The 20,574-nt window shown below is 41.8% G+C and overlaps 3 protein-coding genes across 4 annotated transcripts; 1 reads left to right on the top strand and 2 right to left on the bottom strand.

The window, feature by feature from the left end:
• Position 1: 1 nt before the first annotated feature.
• trim25l (tripartite motif containing 25, like) lies at positions 2-6,159 on the bottom strand. Of its 2 annotated transcripts, XM_078243558.1 has the most exons (16): positions 5,379-6,159; positions 4,627-4,722; positions 4,256-4,489; positions 3,566-3,725; positions 3,452-3,484; positions 3,314-3,352; positions 3,167-3,211; positions 2,998-3,051; positions 2,870-2,917; positions 2,676-2,741; positions 2,176-2,367; positions 1,914-2,033; positions 1,523-1,558; positions 1,325-1,393; positions 1,072-1,137; positions 2-791 (listed from the first exon to the last, which is right to left on the bottom strand). In XM_078243558.1, exons 1-16 carry the CDS (start codon positions 6,015-6,017, stop codon positions 217-219), a joined length of 2,472 nt encoding a protein of 823 aa, XP_078099684.1. In that variant the 5' UTR covers positions 6,018-6,159; the 3' UTR covers positions 2-216. The 2 variants fall into 2 exon arrangements, with proteins under 2 accessions (XP_078099684.1, XP_078099686.1); XM_078243560.1 differs by lacking the exon at positions 2,998-3,051.
• An 885-nt stretch (positions 6,160-7,044) lies between these two features.
• Positions 7,045-8,826, top strand: nudt15 (nudix (nucleoside diphosphate linked moiety X)-type motif 15). The gene is made up of 3 exons (XM_078243563.1): positions 7,045-7,331; positions 7,774-7,970; positions 8,073-8,826. The coding sequence occupies exons 1-3, from the start codon at positions 7,183-7,185 to the stop codon at positions 8,198-8,200; spliced, it is 474 nt and encodes a 157-aa protein (XP_078099689.1). The 5' UTR covers positions 7,045-7,182; the 3' UTR covers positions 8,201-8,826.
• Positions 8,827-8,909: 83 nt separating this feature from the next.
• LOC144512701 (carboxypeptidase O-like) lies at positions 8,910-13,517 on the bottom strand. Its single transcript, XM_078243562.1, has 9 exons — positions 13,398-13,517; positions 13,239-13,278; positions 13,039-13,140; positions 12,784-12,888; positions 12,511-12,627; positions 12,069-12,162; positions 11,052-11,254; positions 9,306-9,390; positions 8,910-9,208 (listed from the first exon to the last, which is right to left on the bottom strand). Exons 1-9 carry the CDS (start codon positions 13,463-13,465, stop codon positions 8,943-8,945), a joined length of 1,080 nt encoding a protein of 359 aa, XP_078099688.1. The 5' UTR covers positions 13,466-13,517; the 3' UTR covers positions 8,910-8,942.
• Between the last annotated feature and the right edge of the window lie 7,057 nt (positions 13,518-20,574).

Genomic DNA, 20,574 nt, shown 5'->3' with positions numbered 1-20,574 from the left:
CTGTTGACTCACCCACTGGTTTATTATTACTCATACTTGGTGCAGAAAGTCTAGCATGTCTTTAAACAAGGCAATATTTGCTTTTTGTTTAGCAAACAAACTTTTTTCAGTAAGTGCATTTACAATATGAAAAAAAAGATTTTGTCCTGAGAGTTTGATCAGCATTGGGATTTACTTCCAAGCTGCGGTGTTAATCTCTGAAGTCAGCCTGCACCATCACATGGGACAGATCTTGATGCTGTCAGAGCTGGAGCTGAACTGGCCGAGGGCGAAGTCTAGACCCACCCCGACTCCGCTGCCCACCCCGAAGGCAGCGTAAAGCGGCTGGGTGAAGTTAGCGCGGAAGGTGTGAAGGTGTGTCATGCTCTCTGCCACGCTGTAGAAGGCCAGCGTCCCCGTGGACAGGTCCAGGTAGATGCCCAGGCGGGGGGAGTAGGTGACCGGTATGTCCTTCTTCTCATTGTCGTGCATGGCTGAGCAGCAGGTGTCCGACAGCTCCAGGGTCCAGGACTGGGCGTTGTAACCGAGCCCCGACCGGGCGTCTGAGCCCTTCCTGTTCAACGCCCCGTAGACTACGCCCATAGAGGAGCCCCGGCCTCTCCACTCCACCTCCCAGTAAGAGCGCTGGGCGTACATGGGGCTCTGGCACATCACCTGGGTCCAGCCATCAAAACGCTGCGGAGTGTCGGGGTAGGGCTGCGCCGCCACCTGCAGCGTGGCTTTAGTGTTGCCGTCGGAGAGAGCCAGCCGTCGGTGGGCCGTGTTGGAGTCAAGGGTCAACGTCACAGAGTCTACAGGGTTTAATGGACATTTATATTATTATAATGTTGACGTTGGGGTGGAGTTTTAAACACCTTCTGCAATGGAAGGTATTTCTAAGAATAAGACTACACAGGAAGTGATGCGTTTTAGCTTTTCAGTTTCTTTGGAGTAAACATGAACAGCAATAGACACCATGGCAGACATGGTGGTCATTTACCCTGCCAAAGTGTTTGTCAGTGAGTGCCTGAGTGCTCCGTACTGTAATAATAACATCTACAATGTAACAATTTAGTTAACAGTGAGACTCACACTGTAGGAACTCCTCTCTGGTCCTCGGCTCTGGGGCCTGGATGCTGTCGAGGTTGATTTCTCTCACTGGAAAACCAAACAATATGTCAGTTCATGCACAAAGAGGCACATTTTGCGAATAGTTAGAATGCACGTATTGATTTTCTTTCTTTTTGTTGTTGCAAGCATCATCTTTTCATTGATTTGCACTTCTCATTCATGTTTCTGGTTTAAAAAACGGAGATGCCATGAAAATACGTTTACATTAACTCACGTGCAGGGAAAGCAGGAGCGTTATCCACGATGCCGGAGGTGGGCGAGTCCAAGAAGAGGCCGGGGTTAACTGTCCAATGAGAAAATATTGTTAGACACATTAGTATTAACATACGCTCGTCCAAGTTGAAATGATATAACTGATTGAGCCAAAAGAAAGAATATTAATTTGACATATGTATAAAGGCTGCCATCTTACTTTCTGTCGGTGTTTCAGGCAGAGCAGCCATCCCCCCTGTTGGGTGTTTTGAAACATAATCAACATGCTATATAACCAAATTATACTGAGATAGAGACATTTTCAGTGTCAAACTGATCACTTGGACAAATTAAAATATATAGATTTGAACATATTTTTGTCTGATTGTTGCATCTACTGATAATTACGTCTTTTCCTACTTTGCTGCTTGTATCGAGGTTAAGAAATAAAGCTCACAATGTTAAATTACTCTGAAGAAAAGTGGTACTGTAGCTACAATAGATGCCTAAACTGGAAGTCTAAAAGAACTAATTACTCGCTTAAGCTTGCCAAAAACTCTTGAGTCAATTTAATTCGAGAGGAGAGTATGGGAGTTGGAGTCTGATCTTACATGAGGTTCCTCCTGGTGACAGTGTGTTATTGGCCGGGGAAGCTGGGGTGGCCTGCTTGGTGCCACGCCGATGGGAGCGGAAGAGGCTGCTGATCGATGCCATCCGACTGAAACTAGACCCTGAACCAGGAGGAGGAAAGAGAGAGAGAGATTGAAAACAAAAAAAAAAAAGGTATTACACTCTGGCATGAGCCTTTTGTGTTGGTGGCAGCAATGGCCACAATTCTGAGGATTTATTTTGGTCAAAGGGTATGTAGTGTACCTCCAGTTGATGCTGGGGCAGGGGCTGGAGTTGGAGCTGGGGCAGGAGTTGGGGTGGCTGGCATTGGAGTCGGAGTCGGGGCCGCAGCAGGGACAGCCTGGCTCTGACTGGACCTGCTCCAAAGAGACGGAGACTCTCTACGGCTGGGAGTGGGGCTGGGGCTGGGGCTGGGGCTGGAGTTGGTCTCCCTCACTGTTTGGAGCACATGTGAGATGTTAGATCAAAGCTGCGGTTACAGCTCACTAAAGGCATTCACTAATTATTAAAAAACTGCTGAGCAGCTGAGTTAAAGCACACACTGTCTTCTTTATTTCTAGAATATGAGGAACAGAGGGTAACTACAGGTATATTCAAACAGTATGAGGAAAAGAATGGGTTTTTTGAACATTAAAGCATTGCAGACATAAATGCTACAAGCATGAACCTGAAAATGAGCATGATATGGGACCTTTAAATCAGAGCCAGTGCGACCTCCTGCCAGGCAAACAGAATGAACCTACCTGTCTCTCTTTCCTCTCCCCTCTGTCTGCCCCGAAGTCTGGGTGAGTTTGTGTTTCCTCTGTCTACTACAAGGAAGAAGCACATTTTAAAAACATGCACACACATTTGTACCGCTCCATCCATGGTAGTGACTCACACCGCAGGTTTGAGGTTAATTTAGGGGGTTTTCAACAGCACACAGACAAAGCCTCACCTCGTGGTGTGTCTCTACTCCTCACGTCTTGACTTTTGAGGCCTATACCTGAGTAATAAAATGTGAATGTTCAACATGGACTGCATCTCAAATTACTTTTGATATTGTCACATGTCAGTTTAGATTACCAAGTCCCCGTCTGTCTGTACTCCGTGCTCCCACTGAAATACTGGGTGGAGTAGCTGTGAGACATGACAGAAATCATGTATACATTACGCCCATTTATATAAAAGATTATGAAGTGAAAAGATGTACCGATGGCAGATACAAATGTTGACTTAAAAACACTGCGCATACCTGGTGAACGGCTGTTTGTGTTGCGAGAACCCAGACCAGAAAACACTACAGAGAAAGGGGAAATAAGAAATCAGTTGTTTTTTTTAAATAATGACTTTCCTCTAATACTGTATTCTCAGATGGAAAAAAAAATAAATCCAAACTTACATTTAAAAATCCCTCCTTTCTGTCCTGTGCTGCGATTGGCTAGATAAGATCAGAGGAAGTCATTGTTAAAACGAAGCGACTCAACAAAACTACACTTTTGTTACATTCATGTTGAAGTTAAAAATGTTTGGAACTTACAGTCTCGCAAGGTGAACAGAGTTGTGTCATTGACTGGAAGAGAACAGACAATAAGATGAAGATAAGACATAAAAAGAGAAGAAGGTAGGACAAGATAAGACTCTTGTGACAGACCTTGTTTGGTGATCTTGCCCAGCTCCTGGTTGCACAGGTCCTCGACTCGGTCCCTGAGGTCTAGGATGGCTTCTCGTGCAGGCTCAAAGGTAGCTTCCAGATTGACCAACACAGGGGGCAGGTCCCCCGATTCTAAGGGATGGCACATGGATTCGTATGTCTGAAGGGAAATATGCCGGTTAGTTTAGGGGAAATTTACAGCTGAGACTACCACCACCTTCTTGGTCCAGCCTAGATTAAGATTTAGATTCAGGAAACTATTGTCTGTCATGACAGATAATCTTAGACATGGCCTCAACATACAGTGCAAAAACAAACTCGGACAATATATAAAAATTACAATATCTGTGTGCAAAGTGGCATAGTGTTCGTGTTGGTGTGTGGGTCATTGCTTTTTATTTAAGAGGTTTATGGCAGTGGGAATTGAGTGTTTTTGTAAGTTTTTTGGGCTTGAGGGACTTTGTAGCTTCGGCCTGATGGTAGTAACTGGAAAGAGTTATGCAGGTGTGTGAGTGGGATCTTTCGTAATGTGACTGGCTTCCCTTTCAACTGCTTGGGTGTAAACTACTGATAATGGAGCTTGGGTTTGGCCAGTTATTTTACTTGCTTGATTAATGGTCCGGGAAAAAGCTTAGATGTATTCTTAACAGAGATGAAATTGAACCAGGATGAGATGTTGAAAGTGAGTACCTCCAAGTAATGGATGTGGTCCTCACAGAGGGCCAGGTCCTTCATCTCCATGTCCCTCTTCTTCAGCTCCTTAATCTCAGCCTGCAGGCTGTTGGCGACCTCCTGAGCATGTCCCATCTTCTCCTGGCTGGCCTGATGCAGAACCTCCTCCAGCAGCTCCTGCAGACGCTCCACCGAGCGCTGCAGCTCCGACAGCACCTGCTCCGTGTCTTCATGCACCCTGTCTAAAGAACGCTGGGAGAGAGAAGGTGGTCATGTCTCAGTATGCCAAAATAGCCATCTATCTGAATTAACTATGGCAGGGTTAATGGGAAATGTAGTTTTCAGTTGGAGAAATAGTGCACTTGCAAAATGAGTGCAAACCAACCAACCTTCGTCACATCCATCATCTTCTTCATGTCTTTCAGCTCCTGCTCTCGGTCTTTCAGTTTTTGCTGATTCTCTGCATACATCTCGGACATAACTTTCTAGAACGGGATAAACGAGCACATGACATCAACACAATCCCAATTTATCTCACACAAGCACGAGGAAACAGCTGTGCGTGTGACACAGAAGAAACCTGGTGAGGGTGGAGCGTTATGAATGGACAGGAATGTAGTTAGGAATGTCCTCAGCCTGGCTGGAGCCACAGTAAGACAAAAAGGAGAGAGGACGACACCCTCTCACACAAACAGAAAAAAACCATCACAGAGAACAATGGACAGTTAGCAGGAGGGGTGATTTACTGTACATATGCAGTATTGATTGTCACCTATTCTAGAAACAGCTGCCACTTTCTATTTAAGTTTTCTTTTTAATAAACTTAACTGTGTTTCATTTTAGGATCTGTTTTAGATGTCAGTTGTACACTACATATTAAAAGGGGATTTAACCTAACCATTTGTTTCTGTATTTATTGCTTATTTCATATTAATGTTCAATATGTTTGTTTATTTATGAACCAACCACCAAGGCAAATTCTTCTAAGTGTCAGGCTACTTACTTAGTAGTAATAAAGCCTTTTCTGATTCTGATATTGGATCACATCAACAGTACACCCTGGTTAACTGGTCGAGGGACTCTTTTGCAGCTTCTCATCTGGTGCCTGAGGCCAGTGCAGCATCCATTCTTTCTTTCTTACCTGTTTCTCCAAGCGCTCAGCCTTGGTGGACACACACTCGTGGCCTTTGTGCTGGTTGCTGGTGCACAGCCAGCAGACGAACACCTTACACTGGCGACAGAAGAACTCCTGCAGGTACTTGTGCTGGGTGCAGATCTTCTCGGCCAGATTGGCCGTGGGTGCGATCAGCTCATGCTGATTCAGGGCCTTCTTGGTCTGGTGGGGCTTCAGGTGCGTTTCGCAGAATGAGCTCATGCACATCAGGCAGCTCTTGACCGCCGCTCGCTCTTCTCCTTTGCCTCTGCACATGTCGCACGGCACTGCTAAGGAGGAGAGCTTCCCTTTGGATCTGGATGAGGAGGCGGCGGCGACCCCTCGGGCGCTTCGCATGGACTCACGAACGTCAGCTGTGCGGGCGCCTTTGCGGAGCTGCTCTACAGCCTCCGCCAGCATGGTGTTCCTGGACAGGGAGGGCTTGGGGCTGAAGCTCTGGCGGCATTGGGGGCAGCTGTAGACCCCCTTGGGGTCGTCCTTGCTCCAGTAGTCCTTGATGCAGGCCATGCAGTAGCTGTGCCCACAGGGGATGGTGACTGGATCATTTGGGAGATCCAGACACACAGGGCAGTTAAACTGCTCCTCTGTCCACAGTTTAGCACTCATAGTGACACTGACGGAAAGAAGAAAGAGCTGAGAGTAGAGCGATGGTTACTCAGAGATGTCTAAAATCCCAAGCAGAACAGTGGAAGAAAAAGATGCCGACATGTGAAGAGGTAAGCCTGGCCTGGACTGACAGGAGGAAATTGCCGTCTCTCAGGTGAGAGCAGGGAGAGGTGGGCGGGGCCAGAGCCACCTGGCAGGTCTAGCGGGGAAAACGGGTGTCGGTGGAAAACTGCTAAATGCCATGAGAGTGATAGTAAAGGTGTCAATGAACTGATCATTTTATTATTTAAAAAAACAGTGGTGTATTCAGTATTCAGATCAATTCAATTAAAAAAAGTAAAGATCCTTTACTTTAGTAGGCTAAATTTAGCCTACCGTTAGCCTACAACAATGTAGGCTACAAATACTCAGGCCACTCCATTAGGCCTACAAGTAAATAGCCTAGCCAGCATTTAAAATAAGTCTGGTTTAGATACAGCCCTTAATTGTGAATAAAGTCCTATTTGAAAGACTATTTGAAAAATGTATGATAAAAAATGCTTTTTCTTCTTCATCCTATAATTTCCAACAAAGGCCTAAAAGGATGATTACAACTGACCTTAGTCATAATAATATTCCCTCTAAGTCGATAACTAGAATATAGGCCTACACTTAGCACAACTTGTCACTAGGTGGCAGTGGTATGTTTAGTAGCTACAGCTGGTGCTTTTAAGTGTATTTATTGTCCATTATATCAAGAAATAACTAATTATAGATGTTATAGCTATGGCTTGGAGAAATGTATGCTACTGAAGCACCCTTTAGCCAAAGACTGCCCAGCCAATTCAAAATAAGCGGCTAAATGGAACAATTTGGACGATATAATGAGGTGTATCAGCTTCTATTACTTACATACTATTGTTGCCACCCTAAAGTAGTAGTTACCAGGGAACAAATGAGGAACGAATGAGGAATTGCTAGTGGATTATAAGCAGTTTATAGTTAGTTCCTCATTCGCTTCTTGTCTTGTTGACAAACAACTAATGTCTTTTAAAGCGAAGACGGAAGTACAGCTAGGAGAAGGCTGTTGTACTTCCTCCGATTAACCTACTCTTCAGTGTAGCACTGAGCGAAAACTGTTAAGCTAACGTTGTTTGATTTATGAGTCGTTTTTAAGTTCGACCAGATGTCACATATAACAGTGAAACGTCCAGGAGTTGGGGTCGGGGTGCTGGTAACAGACTCAGCCCACTCAGGCTGTGTTCTCCTGGGAAAACGGAAAAGCGCAATGGGCAAAGGGACGTACCAGCTCCCAGGTGGCCACTTGGAGTTTGGGTAGGTAACCTAGACAGCTAGTTAGCAAACCCCATTCACAAATCTGACTCTGCTTAGCCGAGGGACGTTATAGTGACGCAAGCGGCTATTAATGAATGTTCAACACTGGCCTTCATTCATTAAACTCAGCAACATCTCGTAACAAAACACTCTTTCACTATGACGTGTGTTTATGTTATTGAGAGAAATTACAATAAAATAAATAACTTCTTAGCCAGTTATCACTACGCCGAATTCTCCTGACGTGGTCAGCAAATATTAAGACATGTTCAGAATTTGCATTGTTACACGTGCCTGCCAAGTATGTGTGCAAAAATACTAATTTGCTAGATTTTAAATGCAATTTCGTATAAGGTAGTGCTGGTTCCTCAATGTACTGTACATATGACATGCATATGATGACTTCCAGTGGGTGACACACTTCTTTCTATGTCACTGGAAGAGAGACGTGGGAGGAGTGTGCTCACAGAGAGGTGTTGGAGGAAGCAGGGGTGCGTTTGGTAAACGTCTGCTTTGCGTCAGTGTTGAACTCCATCAGCCTGGAGGAGCAGTACCACTACATCACCATAATCATGCAAGGAGAACTGGACAGGAAGCAGTCAGGAGAGCCAGAGAACCTGGAGCCAGAAAAGAACGAGGGTATGTGAAGTGGAACCACTGTTTTAAGTTTTAAAAGAAAAAGATAAAAAGATTCCCACCCACCTGAGCAGTTGATAGTATGTGATGTTCTCTCCCTCCCAGGTTGGACATGGACACGGTGGGACCAGTTTCCTCCAGAGGAGCAGCTCTTCTTACCGCTAGCCGGTCTGAGACAACAAGGCTTCCAGCCGTTCAGGAACACAGTAACAAGCACTGAAACGCAGCTTTGAGACTGCCCGTCACATTGGGAAACTTGTATTCTTCCCCAAAGGATAAAATAGACATAATACCTCGTCAAAACTCAACCTCCTGTTTTACATCAATGGTTGATTTACATGTGCTTTTTCCTTAAACGTGTTTTTCTGTTATGGTACATACTGTAAATGTTTGCCAATATTAAGAACTCTAGTTACAAATGTAGTAGAAGGAATTCATGACATACAGATTGTCAGCTGTGCAGTCATTCAGATTCAAAGCAAATGATGCAACAAATAAAATGCAATTTAGAGGGGCAAATGGGCTTCACAAATGTTATAAAATATACACATTAACACAAAAAGGGACATTATTATTTTTTTATTACTCTTTGGCACCAGATGCTGTTATTTAAATGTCATGATATTCATTAGACTCGGTAATATTGTAATGCATTAACTATTGCCTGGAACAGGGAAGTTTATACACAGTTATAGACATTTCAGATCATTCAAAGACACAACAGTGTTATAATAGTTTGAACCAAAGGTGCATTATTATTTTTTAACGGATACATTACCATACTATTGATCATTTATCAACAGAAAAGCTGCCTAAAATGAGGATTAAAAAAAACACTTTGTGTCCTACAAAATGTGAACTGTTTCTGAAACTAACTTGAAGTCCAAACTACACACTTGTGCCATACACGCAGGATGACTGGAATTGAAAGCCATACAGCTTTGGTCAGTTTCCCTCGTGCACTTTTTTTGCTCCTCACATCAGAGTGGTGCCGGTGACGCCCACTGTTAACAGCATGGTCCACAGGGTTGCAGCAGCGGTTGCCACGGCACCATTGAAGGTCTTGTCGTGGGCGTAGGTGATGATGTGCAGGGCTCCACTGTAGGCCTCCTCACAGGTCGGCTGGATCTGATCCTCAGGGAGCTGGAAGCCTAATGTCCCGTTATCTCTCAGCTCAAAGGTGTAGGAGAAAGGTATCCCCTGAAACCGAGCCCAGTCTCTGGATGAACCAGAGTTGGGGTCTGTAGAAAGAGGGTACATATTTTAGAGTTTCACCCCCTGGAGCCACCCTGCTAGCACGGCTAAAAATGTTATATCTGTGACCCAGCATTGACTTACACAATACATCCGGTGAGGTTCCTACAGTGTAGTTCATCCCGTGGACACTCCTAATGGCGTCTGCTGCACCCAAACCCACCTCCATCTGAGGAACCAGACATTAGCTGTCATCACACAGTCAAAGAAAGCATCTACACCAACCCTGTGTGTAGAGCTGTCATATTCTACATCACGATATGTTTTTACCAAATCAATCAATATCAATATTGCGGCAGGGTTTACAAGGCAGGAAATGCAGGTTTAAACTGTCTAGAGCTTCATTAGTATTAATGACAGGAATTGATAGTCTGGCAAAAGGAGTAGAAAATGAGGCTCAGTTGTCACAGATATGTGATGTGAGTGCATGCTTGTGATGCTATCTTTGATATCCACTGTGGTGGAGGAGTGTGAAACGTTTTTGCACCCAGTCAGAACGGCGGAATATGTCTGATGAAGATATGTGTAGTGAACAAGTGCTGTAACAGCTTATGTTCAGAAATACTGTTTATGTATTTTGTCTTTTGCATTTTAAGTAAGTCAGAAGGGGCATTTAGATCTGCTAAATAACTACAATTTGCATCATGTCCTTTTAAAATTTCAATAAATACTATTTTCCCTGTTGCCCTTTTTTTATTAATCTGGAGATGCATTAGTGTGAAGATAATAGGATTTTTGAGGCCACTACTGATTTTGATATGCAAGAGTTTAAAAAAAAATCTGATAACAATGTATCAGCTGATAGTATGTTCTTGCATCAGTTTTAGAGTCTTAGTGTTCATAAACCAATCCTGCTCCAGGTCCATTCATTTGAGCTTCATAATTGAAAACCTGGTCGCATCATCCACGAGAGGCAGATGTGACTCTGCATCCTGCCAAGCCAAAGAAACGTGGTGTCGTTTGAGTGGTTTAGGAGAATACAGGGTACCCTTGGGGTCTTAAAAGTCTTTAAAAGTCTTAAATTGAACTTGAGTCCTGGGGGTACGCTGGAATAGGCCGGCTTCCCTCCGCTAAAGTCATGTTAAAGCCGGAGAGAGGAATGGACATAATCCTGTTTAGCATAATTCTCTCTTGATTGTGGCTCCATTGGGTTATTACCTGCATCAGCCTCCTTCCTGTCTTATCAGCAGCCAGCCATTTGTTTTCTACAAGCAATGCTTCCTAGCTTCCTCCCGTTCTGTTCAGTCTTGGCAGATGATGACTGACCGCTCTCATTATGTTAATGACATCTGTCGTACTGCCACGTTTATGGTTTGTGAGTACCGAAGTGTTTGTAACAGATTATCTCATTTTCTGTGGGTTTTTGTATTCTCTTTATTAATGTAGATGTATGCAGTGATGATCAGGCTATAAAGATGCACATACACTTGTTATCCTGAATTGTTATTTGATATTTTGTCCAATATTGTGTGTGCATGTTTATTCTCAGAAATGTGTGAAACATCCATCACTGTTACCCCGTTTACACGTACATGGTTATTTTGGAAAACGGAGCCGAGGAAGAGATGAGAGAGGAAGTGATCTGTTGCTGTTGTTGCTATTTTCGGAATTCTGATTGGCTAACGTGGGCTTGAGCTTCTCGTTACGCTGCCACCTACAGGTTAGGCATGCCCTTGATGGCATATATACACTTGTACGTGTAAACGAACACTTTTCTGAAAACTGACAGCTGCGCACAATATTATTTTTGAAAACGGAGAGGTTGAAATGTCCATTTATGAATATAATCGGCCATGTGTAAACGTAGCATGTGTCTGGAGATGTAAATACCAGCTCATTGTAGTTGGGGGCGGTGAAGTTGGGGTGTCCATAGGGAACCAGGAGCAGCTGGCCGTAGGAGTGGATGGTGAGGAAACACAGGAAGTCGTCCTTCCGGCTTCCTACAAAATAAGTCACAGCCTGGGCCTCGGGCTCGGACACAGCTTGGCTCCCGCAGTAGGTGTTTGAGCTGCAGTTAAATGATACTCCAAGTGCTGTGAAAGCAGCCAAAGAAATGGAATAATCTGAATCAAATGTAGTAGTGACCCCACTTCCTCCCATAACACAGGCGGAGCAAGTTCACCTTTTTAAATGTTAAAGCTTCACATGTTCAAATCTAAGAAATCTTATAAGACCTCAATATAAATGTACGCAAACCATTTATGTTTAAAGCTGCATTAACCGTTTTTTGGCCGCTTTAGCCTGTGAAAGAGCATCATGGGACATTAAGTCCAGTAAAACCTAAGATGTGTTCAAATTCAATACAACAGACTGATTGGTGGTTCACTTGGTAAAAGTGTCAACTTTAAGTCACCAATGTCAGTTTACACACTGAATTCCCTTCATGGTAGATAGTGTTGCCCCACGATGCGATGCACGGTGGAAATGGTCAGAAAAATTAAAGGGGGGTCGGAGTACTTCTCAACCTGTGAACACCGTTATTAAATGTCTTCTTTGGCTCAAGCTTTGTCAAGTCTGAGAAAATAACCCTAATGATGTCATCGAGGTTATTGCCGACTTGATTTATAACAGAAAACCTGTGTCACAAACTGGGATGTGGAGTTTAAGATATGTGGGTATTTACTAGGCAGGGGCGTTCTAATGACAGATGGTATTAAGTTGCATTAGGTTTTTGGCCCTTCAGACACTCATTGTTACCCCTTTAAAATGAATTGTGTGGTAATGAGTCATCTTCAGGAACATCGTGGGGGAAACAGGCAGTTTTCTCTGTGTGATAACCACTTATCCATGATTATCAAAAACACAGGCTGAATAAATAAGGAGATGGAGAACCACAACAAGACTCACTGCCCCAGTTGGCGTCAAAGTTGCGGTTGAGATCAGTGCCGTAACTGTCGCAGCCTGGAGGTCCCGGTGACCTGTTCTTCCTCCACAGTCGAGTCTACAGGGCAAAATTGTCAAAGTTAAATCATCTTATTTTGGTCGTTCTATCAATTTAGTAAGAAATAAAATGGGCACTTGTACACACTTCAATGCTGCCTGTTTAATATATTTTCCATTCATCTTATTTTGAAAATGTAATGATTTTGTACTTGGCCTCATGTTGAGCACCAGAACTCCATTTATTCACTGATTGAATTGTAGCTCATTGTAACTTAACTGCCAATCTGCTTTAATAGACTATCATTCTCTCATATCCTGCTCATCTGTGTCTTGAGAGCTTGAGGCACAACTCAGAAACCCTAGAAAAAGTAATTTGATAAAAATCCCATCAAACACAAGCACTGACTGTGTTGTCCTTCCAGGAGTAGATGTAGCCGTCCATGTTGAGTACAGGGGTGACGTAAAAGTCCATGTTCTTTATCATCTCTTGCATTTTTGGGTCCGTTTTGTGTGCTTGCAGGATCTGATTTGAGAATAAAAGTAAGGGTTAGATTGATATATTGAAGGATATGTCATCCACTTCAGTCCTGTTTTAAATAAAAAACAGTCTGGAAACTCAATTAAATATTATACTCTTTGTTAGTTAATTTACTTTTTTAAATGGCTGCGTGTCTCTTACCTGTCTGACAAAGTACTGACAGAAGGCCGGGGCGATCCATTCCCTGGCGTGTATACCACAGTCCATCCAGATAGCTTTCTTTTTTTCTCCAGTATTGAGGCCAATCTGCAAGACACATTTATATAGCTTCTTATTTGGCTACTGTATTACACAAAAACACACAAAACATCAATACGCTCCAGTGTCATCTGGTATTTGCTCATTTCTCATCTGTATATGCCATAGCGATACTTCACAGTTTAAAAGTTGGATTACCTTGAGCAAGCGAATGACTCTCTTCTCATAGGTCTGTCCGTATTCCACTATGGTCACAACATCAGGGTAATCCTTCTCAACCTGAGCCATCCAGTTGGTGATCTGTAGGTTGGAACACACACATTACACATCAGAGCGTCTGTGCGTGTTGTAATCTGTCAAAGTAAAATAGTGCGAGAGCAGCGATCGGGCCTTCTCACCTCCGGCATGGTATGGTATTTGTAGTAGTCATACTCCACTCTGTTGCACACACCAAAATACATGAGACACAGGAGTAGAAGTGTTTTTTGTACAAAAACGTCTCCTCAGTTGGTATTTGACACAAGCTGCCAGTATGTCATTTTATGAAGGAAACTCACCTCTCTACTGTTGCTGCTTCCATCGCTGAAAGCAGCACCAAAAGGCTCAGTCCCACAGAGCTATGCATTGTCACTTTGTGAAAGTAAACTTTGTGTTTGCAACTGTTTGTGACACTGACATCAGGATGATACAAGCATTTTAAAGACGATGTCCATCAGATAAAAATGGCAACCTTTGCCTCAGCCCTCTACCACACCTAGCACACACACGCTATTACTGTGTTAATGATTCATCGGAGCCAAGAGCCTTAATTACTTTATATTCTTTAAAATAGGCTGGTGATGTTATTTATGTTTTTTTTTTATATATATACTTCATTACTGTTAACTGTCATGTATTAATCAGGTTTACAGGTTTGATAAAAACATTGCCATAAAAATAGAGAGAAGCCAATAGCTTCCTTTTTTTGGAGGCTGCCTTTTTCACTTCTGCTTCAGTATGACACTTTGTATTTGTCAGCTGATCACCTCCAGCTCACTCTTTTCTCCCAGGTATAGATTCAACTACCTATTAGTGGAGCAGTGAAGTCAGCGCTGTTGGTGGTCAACAAATGACAGCGTGCGGTGGATATTTAGTCTTGTACCTTCCTCAGAAACAGACTCAGACTTGTCAGAAACAGACTCGTCAGAAACACAAACTCACCTGACACATAGTATTGTGTAATTCACAACTGTTCATCATACTTGCTTACTTACTGCAATGGTTTCCTCGGTCTATTCTGGAAACCTTAAAGGCCTTTTCTTCAATTCTAAAACTTTTTAAGTAACCTACACCCTTGTCTGTAGTAATAGCATTGTGTTCAGCCGCACAGAATATGTTCTACAACATGAATATAAGAGGCAGAAGATTAGATAAAGTGCATTAAGTCAAAGGAAGAAATTATGAGGCTAGACTAATGGAAAAGAGCAAAGGTCCAGTACTGGGTCATAAATGTAGGCACGGTATCCTGTTTAACAAAAGGCACATGAGTTTAGGTGGATATACCCTGTCAATGAAACACTGTTCTGGATGATCTGATTTGGAATCTTTAGTAAACTTTAAATTAATGGTGGATTTTGTTTTCAGTTTGGAGGCGAAATACAAGTTTGATCAGCAAATAACTGTATTTTGTGTTAATGTAGATGGAGTGATAATTAGCTAATACTAGCACGCTAACACGCTAAACTAAGTGTTAAACATTAGACATATATATTCATTATACCTGCTAAACATCAACATGTTAACATTGTCACTGTACGGATGCTAATGTTAGCATTTAGCACAGCCTCACACAGAGCACCTAACACCCTTGTAGTTTTGTTGCCTAAAACCTTTATTATGCTAAACATGATATTATTTTGAAATTCATGGCTTGACTTTGGGGGAAAACCACTGTTTATAGTTTCTGGTTACATTACATTCATTTATCTAGGTAATTGGGAATAACCTGAATCCTCTGTTGTTGCTTGTTTCATTATATTAATGCTAAAGGTATCATATGGTATGACATATGTATAGATTATTTGGAATTTAAACACATAAGAATGTTTTTTTCTTCATAAAATAGGCTACCAGAGGCAAAAAACAATGTTTTATCCATTATTCATCAGCAAGGCTGAAATGTAGCTGGTCAACATCATCCGTGCTCAGGTGGACTGCATGACATTATATGCTCAATCTAATCTAGTTTTCATTTTTAGAATAACAAGCTATAATGGTATCCCCTCATGTGTTCTTCAGATCCTGCGTTTGGTTTATTTTGGTGCTAAATTGCTGTAATGTCTCTGCAGTTCTAAAAGATTGCCTGTGACGCAGCCTTTGGATTTTGTTTTGATGCTCTTTTACCAGCTGTGGTTCCTATTGTTGCTCAGGGAGACTACCCAGCTCTTCTGCTGATTGTTGACAAGCTTTTGTGGCTGCTGTTATAATCTTACATTAGGTTCCTTCCTGTGTGCCAGGTTTTTTTTTTTAACAAGGAAACAAATCAATTAATGTAATAGCTGTCAACAATTGAAGTAAAATTATTTTTGTGCAAAGAGATCAATGAAGCAAGAGTTGCAGACTATCCTTTGGATATTACAGTATTCCGTTGCCACCTTAGTCTTCACAACAGAGGTTCAGTTTGAAAACTGTTAACACAAAATGTCCTAATTTTGGCCTCAAAATATCACACACAAAATGAAAGCATCTTGTATCAAATTAGGTACAGTGATATGTCACACAAAAAGTTTATCTGAGCATCACAACACTGTATATGTTCATCTCTCATTTTAAAATAAAATGATCGTTATTATTATGAGGCTGTCAAACAGTAACAAATTCTCATTAAAACAGTCAGCAGTGGTCATTTCTTTAAGATGATACTAATAGCAATGAGAGAAGAAAAAAAAATTCAATTTACGTTCATACTGAAATTATGTAGAGTAAGAATGGCTTTTAAAAATGGGTTCATTGAATATTCTTTATTCCTGTTAATATAAATAATGTGGTATAGAGGCTGACTTTACACTACAGTACATTCATACAAGGTCAAATGGTGCGATTGTACTTCACTGCATCACTTCACTTTCACTAAATACTTTGCAGCATTTTGAGAGAAATCAAAAGAAATTGCATTTCCTTTCTTTCTACCTTAGTTTCCATTGCTGTACTGCGGTATCAGTAATACGCACTGAAACATGTGCTAAGGTAGCAGGATTCTGGAGCCTCAGCATGTGATTTATTGTTTGGCTTTAAAGCTTTTCCACATCCAAATTCTGTTGTTCTGGGGAATAGAGCCATTAATAGCATTGCTCTCAATGGAATGGTACCTATAAAAATGTTTAGATTGAATGTAAAATGAAATGCGCTGCCACTATAGCAAGGTCTGCTTAAATGTAGGCAGACATGATGGGTTGTAGAAATCGCTCATGTAACATCATCATGTACCATTTTTAATCTAACCTCAAAACTTTTATTTAGAATACATAGTAGCACATATTAGTAGTTGTGATATTTTCCCTTTCATTCTGCTTTTATGTATTCTTTTTCAGATTTTACTGTATGTGTTATTCCTTTCTGATTTTACTGTATGTTATGTTTTATTGTTGTTACTTCATGTTAAGCACTTTGGATACCTGCTGGTTGCTGTAAAGCGCTATATAAACAAATGTTGATGTTGATCTGACCAGCAGATGTCAGTGCAATGCCAAGGTGAGATCAAATCTGTAGCCTTAGATAATCAGAGACAAATATGGGCAGAGGCTGGATGCTTGCAAACACCTGTGCTCCCAAAGAAGCATACAATGACAGTTTTATTGTAATATACAGTCTATCAGTGGGAGTAAATCATCACCTTAAATTCAAAAGTGGGCCATCTCTTAATAAAAAGCAAGTGTATGTTGATAATTAATCATTTATGCTACCCGTTATTCTTGGCAAGTCCTCACCAACATCCGTACGGTGCTTTTTAATCCAAGTTGTAGCCCTGAGATTAATTAGTGTAAGAGTTCAGTCTTTGCTTCGGAGCTCTAGCTGTCTCAGTTTTGCTGCTCCGTGGTTATACCCTGACAGCATAAGGCTTGCATGTTAACTACGCCTCAGCAACCCAAGGTTTTGTCTACACTCCTTTGTTGACATGTGCATCATGTCTATTCATAAGATATAGAGACAAGACCTGTCTCACTTTTGGCGCTGTGTGCACAAACCCGGGATGTGTGTGTCCCAGACAGAGAATGAAGCACACATCATGGGCTGTTTCCTCATAATGATGGATGAAAGCACTAATGCTTTTGGATGAGAGAGGCAGGCCGCTCTGTTGCACTCAGACACAAGCTTACAACATGTCTTTATATGTGTGTGTGTGTGTGTGTGTGTGTGTGTGTTTGTTTATGTGTGTGAATCTGCTCCTCATTAGCTAGTAGATAGAAGGAGTGTGTGGAGCAATAGAAGTGGAACTTCTGTTCCCTGTGGAACCATACCTCCCGCTCTGTTTCTTATTTTTATCGCTGCTTATGTGTGTGTGTGTGTGTGTGTGTGTGTGTGTGTGTACATAATATTACCTTAATCCCACTGATCAGCATTTTAAAGTTTGGTTCAGGGAAGATAAACGATTATTCATAGGAATTAGAGCTGAATTTAGGTATGTGTTGCTACTTTGTGTACTCAATTTTCTTTTTTCTAGTTTGGGATTCTTCTTTAAGATACACACGTTCAGCCAAACATTGCATCACCTGACAGTTTTTATCCAGGATTTTATGATAATTTTTGCAGTTTATTTCAGCATTGGACTCATTGTTTTATGAGGTGCAGTTAACTTAGAGAGTGCATGTGGTGAGGAAAAGCTGTGTCAACATCTGGACAGACTGCAAAGCTGGGAGCATCTTTTTGGTGCAAACATTCCTGAGGGGCCTGAGGGTTCTTATGGTTGTGGGTTTCAAGTGTCTGATGGTGCTGCATTTACTTGTGAGTGAGTATGCAGTATTGTCTTTGTCATTAAATGTGTTTCAGTCTCACAGCTTCATTACTCTAGAAGTGTAAATGTCTGATTTCACTTCTTCCATGGGACAAAGTTATCTACTCTGAGAGAACAGTGAACGGGGTACATTTCTGAGATGGTTTTACTTTTATTCAAAACTAAAAGCCCAAGCCAAGTTCAGTAAGATCATTTTAACTTTTGGACAGACCCAGGTTAGCTCCCCCCCCCCCCACCCCCCAACCCTGAAACCCTTTAAGGACATTTTATCATTAATAACATTATAAAAACCCCCATTATTTTCAAAAATCTTAGGCAGGTATTAGACAGTTTTTTTAAAACCAAAGAATTACCAGATTTGATGTTTTGACCTTTTTCTGTGACTCCATTGCAGGTGACATTAACAAATCTGATTTGGGTTTCCTATTTGAGGCAAATAAAAGTGATTCAGTCTTAACCTAAATGTAGTGAGAGTATTCTCCACTAGCCATGAACATACTTAGGATCGATCCCTGTGTAACACCACATGTGACCACTGGATCTGATAAGACACTATTGATATCTAGACACAAGGCTATCCCACACAGTAGTGTCACATGTATTACATAGAATTATTTCATTTGCTGTATCAAATTCCTTTTGATGGCTGATTAGTTGGTTTTTATTTTATTTGGGGACTGTTAGTAGTAAAAAGTGAAACTTATCATTTGACTCGTGTCATTCGAATGACATCATAAAGCAATGTGCCTCCATTAAGGAACATTGCACTCATTTAAAAAAAAGTTCACAGAATAAAACGAGTCACCACTTTACTGCAGCAAGCAATCATTTTGTAAAGTCAAATTCTCCTTTTTCTAGCTTTAAGAAAGATTGGTGTATGTTTTTTTTGTATTTACTGTGCTGTCCTGGAGGACTCAGGAATTCTTAAAATGGGTAGACTGACATTTCATTGTATGCAAATCAGTTACTTTAGTGCGCCACCTGAGCTGCCTTTGCTTCAGTGGATGTCTACACAAGGGATTTCATTTCCATCAAAGTAAACTGCCCACACTCTCCAGGAGCAGGATGCTCTGACATCCTGGAGAATCTGAAGTTGAATAGTTCCTCATCTCATCAGACATGCTGGTCATGACCTGTGTGAAGACACAGTGAAAATCATTGAGGAGCCGCCGCCAAACATCAGATGTTTTAGAGTAGGCAGAAGCGAGCAACTTTTGGCATGCCTTCAATAAGCTGCTATCTTAAAAAATGTGAAAGAAACACTAGCACATGTTAGCCAAGCTGGAGCACCATACACACACCTCCCACACAAGTGCAGTATAACAGCGGCAGCAAAACTTATGAAACCATCAGCAGGACTGCCAGCAACCACCAAAGAAATCACAAACACAAATAGTGAAGCCCTCCACCCCCACAGTGCAAACTAACTCCCCCTCGTCCCCACAGCATCCAGACATTTTTCAAAGCATCAGTATGGTTTCTCAAGCAGTAACACACAAACTAAACCTTGAGGCACTCTGAGATTGTTCAACAAGGCCATCATGCTACACACCAGGAGTCCCAGAACATCGGTCGGCCAAATAGACAAATGGAAAATGTACAGTTGTTCCACGGGCTGCATAAAATCTCAAAGACATTCTCCAGTTTAAAACAAATCATTTGAAACAGTCAAAGTGTAAACAAGACAGTGGCATTCACAAAAAAAAGTGCTTTTCAAAAACACACAATGTGCAATATCTATACCTGTGCCAAAAAACTATTTGTAACCATGGCACCATCCTCTGCCACACAAGGCAATTTAAGAAAAAGTATCCGATACTCTCCTCTAAACCTTGCAGAATTGCAGCTCTTTGTCCCAATGATGATCCCTGACATCCTGCAAGACCTGGATTTTGTTCACTAGATCAGAGAAATCAACAGCATCCATTCCTTGAGAGAAAGAGATTGCTCTGTTATGCCTGAAATAGTGCATGAAAGTTCAAACAAAACTGGTGACACTGATGCCAAGAGGGCAGGGCCGGTCTAAGCTTTTATGGGGCCCTGGGTAAGATTTTACTGGCCAAGTCTCAGCTAGGACTGCACAATTATCCAATATTAACCCCGTGATTTGGGCTTTCCACAATTAAATGAACATGATTGTTCAAAATGTGTTTTCCGCTAGAAACCTCTGCTGCATATCAAATCAAGCACTTCCTAAACTGGCATTACTCACGGCTGTGTATACCTTCATTAAATCGCCTAAAAACGGCACCAGGCTGGCCACCATCAGACCTCCACACACATTAGTCTGCCCCGTTATAACTTAGAACTTGACTCAGCCAGACATTTCTCTGTTCTCAGCCTGAGATGGACGGGAAAGCACTGCAGCATTTCATTGTTTACAATGTATGAGTTAGCCAGCGGATTGCGGAACTTTTCCTTTGCTCATAGATTCATTTGTAATTTTCAGTCTGCATGCACATTTTTTTCCAGCTACAATTGTTGAAACAGCTAAAATTGGTAGCGAGAGCAGCAAGTTAGCAGCTGCCAAGTCGTCATTGCGCCTCTCTCTGAGTGTGCTGCACACCGTGTGTGTGTGTGTGTGTGTGCGTGTAAAGAAGCGAAGAGAAATGCGACTGTAAATGACCCAATGAAGACTCTCACACTGAGCTGAAATGGAGACATTGTGCTGCAACATGTATCTTGAGGTTTAATTAAAGGCATTCCTTTTTTTTTTAAGGATTCTGTTAAAAAAAAAAAAAAAA

The sequence above is a fragment of the Sander vitreus genome, chromosome 24 (genome assembly GCF_031162955.1).
Source record: "Sander vitreus isolate 19-12246 chromosome 24, sanVit1, whole genome shotgun sequence".
Classification (NCBI taxonomy): domain Eukaryota; kingdom Metazoa; phylum Chordata; class Actinopteri; order Perciformes; family Percidae; genus Sander; species Sander vitreus.
This window is presented reverse-complemented; position numbering and strand designations above follow the sequence as displayed.

Bases quoted from the DNA above. Each gene is read 5' to 3' on its own strand.
- trim25l (XM_078243558.1), bottom strand. From the start codon at position 6,017: ATGAGTGCTAAACTGTGGACAGAGGAGCAGTTTAACTGCCCTGTGTGT. The intron at 2,034-2,175 runs GTACACTACATA...CTCCTGGTTCAG, and splicing joins TGCCCCAGCATCAACTGGAG to GGTCTAGTTTCAGTCGGATG. The intron at 1,559-1,913 runs GTAAGATCAGAC...AACACCCAACAG, and splicing joins GTCACCAGGAGGAACCTCAT to GGGGGATGGCTGCTCTGCCT.
- nudt15 (XM_078243563.1), top strand. From the start codon at position 7,183: ATGTCACATATAACAGTGAAACGTCCAGGAGTTGGGGTCGGGGTGCTG. The intron at 7,332-7,773 runs GTAGGTAACCTA...TGTCACTGGAAG, and splicing joins GGTGGCCACTTGGAGTTTGG to AGAGACGTGGGAGGAGTGTG. The intron at 7,971-8,072 runs GTATGTGAAGTG...TCTCCCTCCCAG, and splicing joins GGAGCCAGAAAAGAACGAGG to GTTGGACATGGACACGGTGG.
- LOC144512701 (XM_078243562.1), bottom strand. From the start codon at position 13,465: ATGCATAGCTCTGTGGGACTGAGCCTTTTGGTGCTGCTTTCAGCGATG. The intron at 12,628-12,783 runs GTAAGAGACACG...TTCTCAAATCAG, and splicing joins GTCAGTACTTTGTCAGACAG to ATCCTGCAAGCACACAAAAC. The intron at 9,209-9,305 runs GTAAGTCAATGC...CTCTTTCTACAG, and splicing joins AACCTCACCGGATGTATTGT to ACCCCAACTCTGGTTCATCC.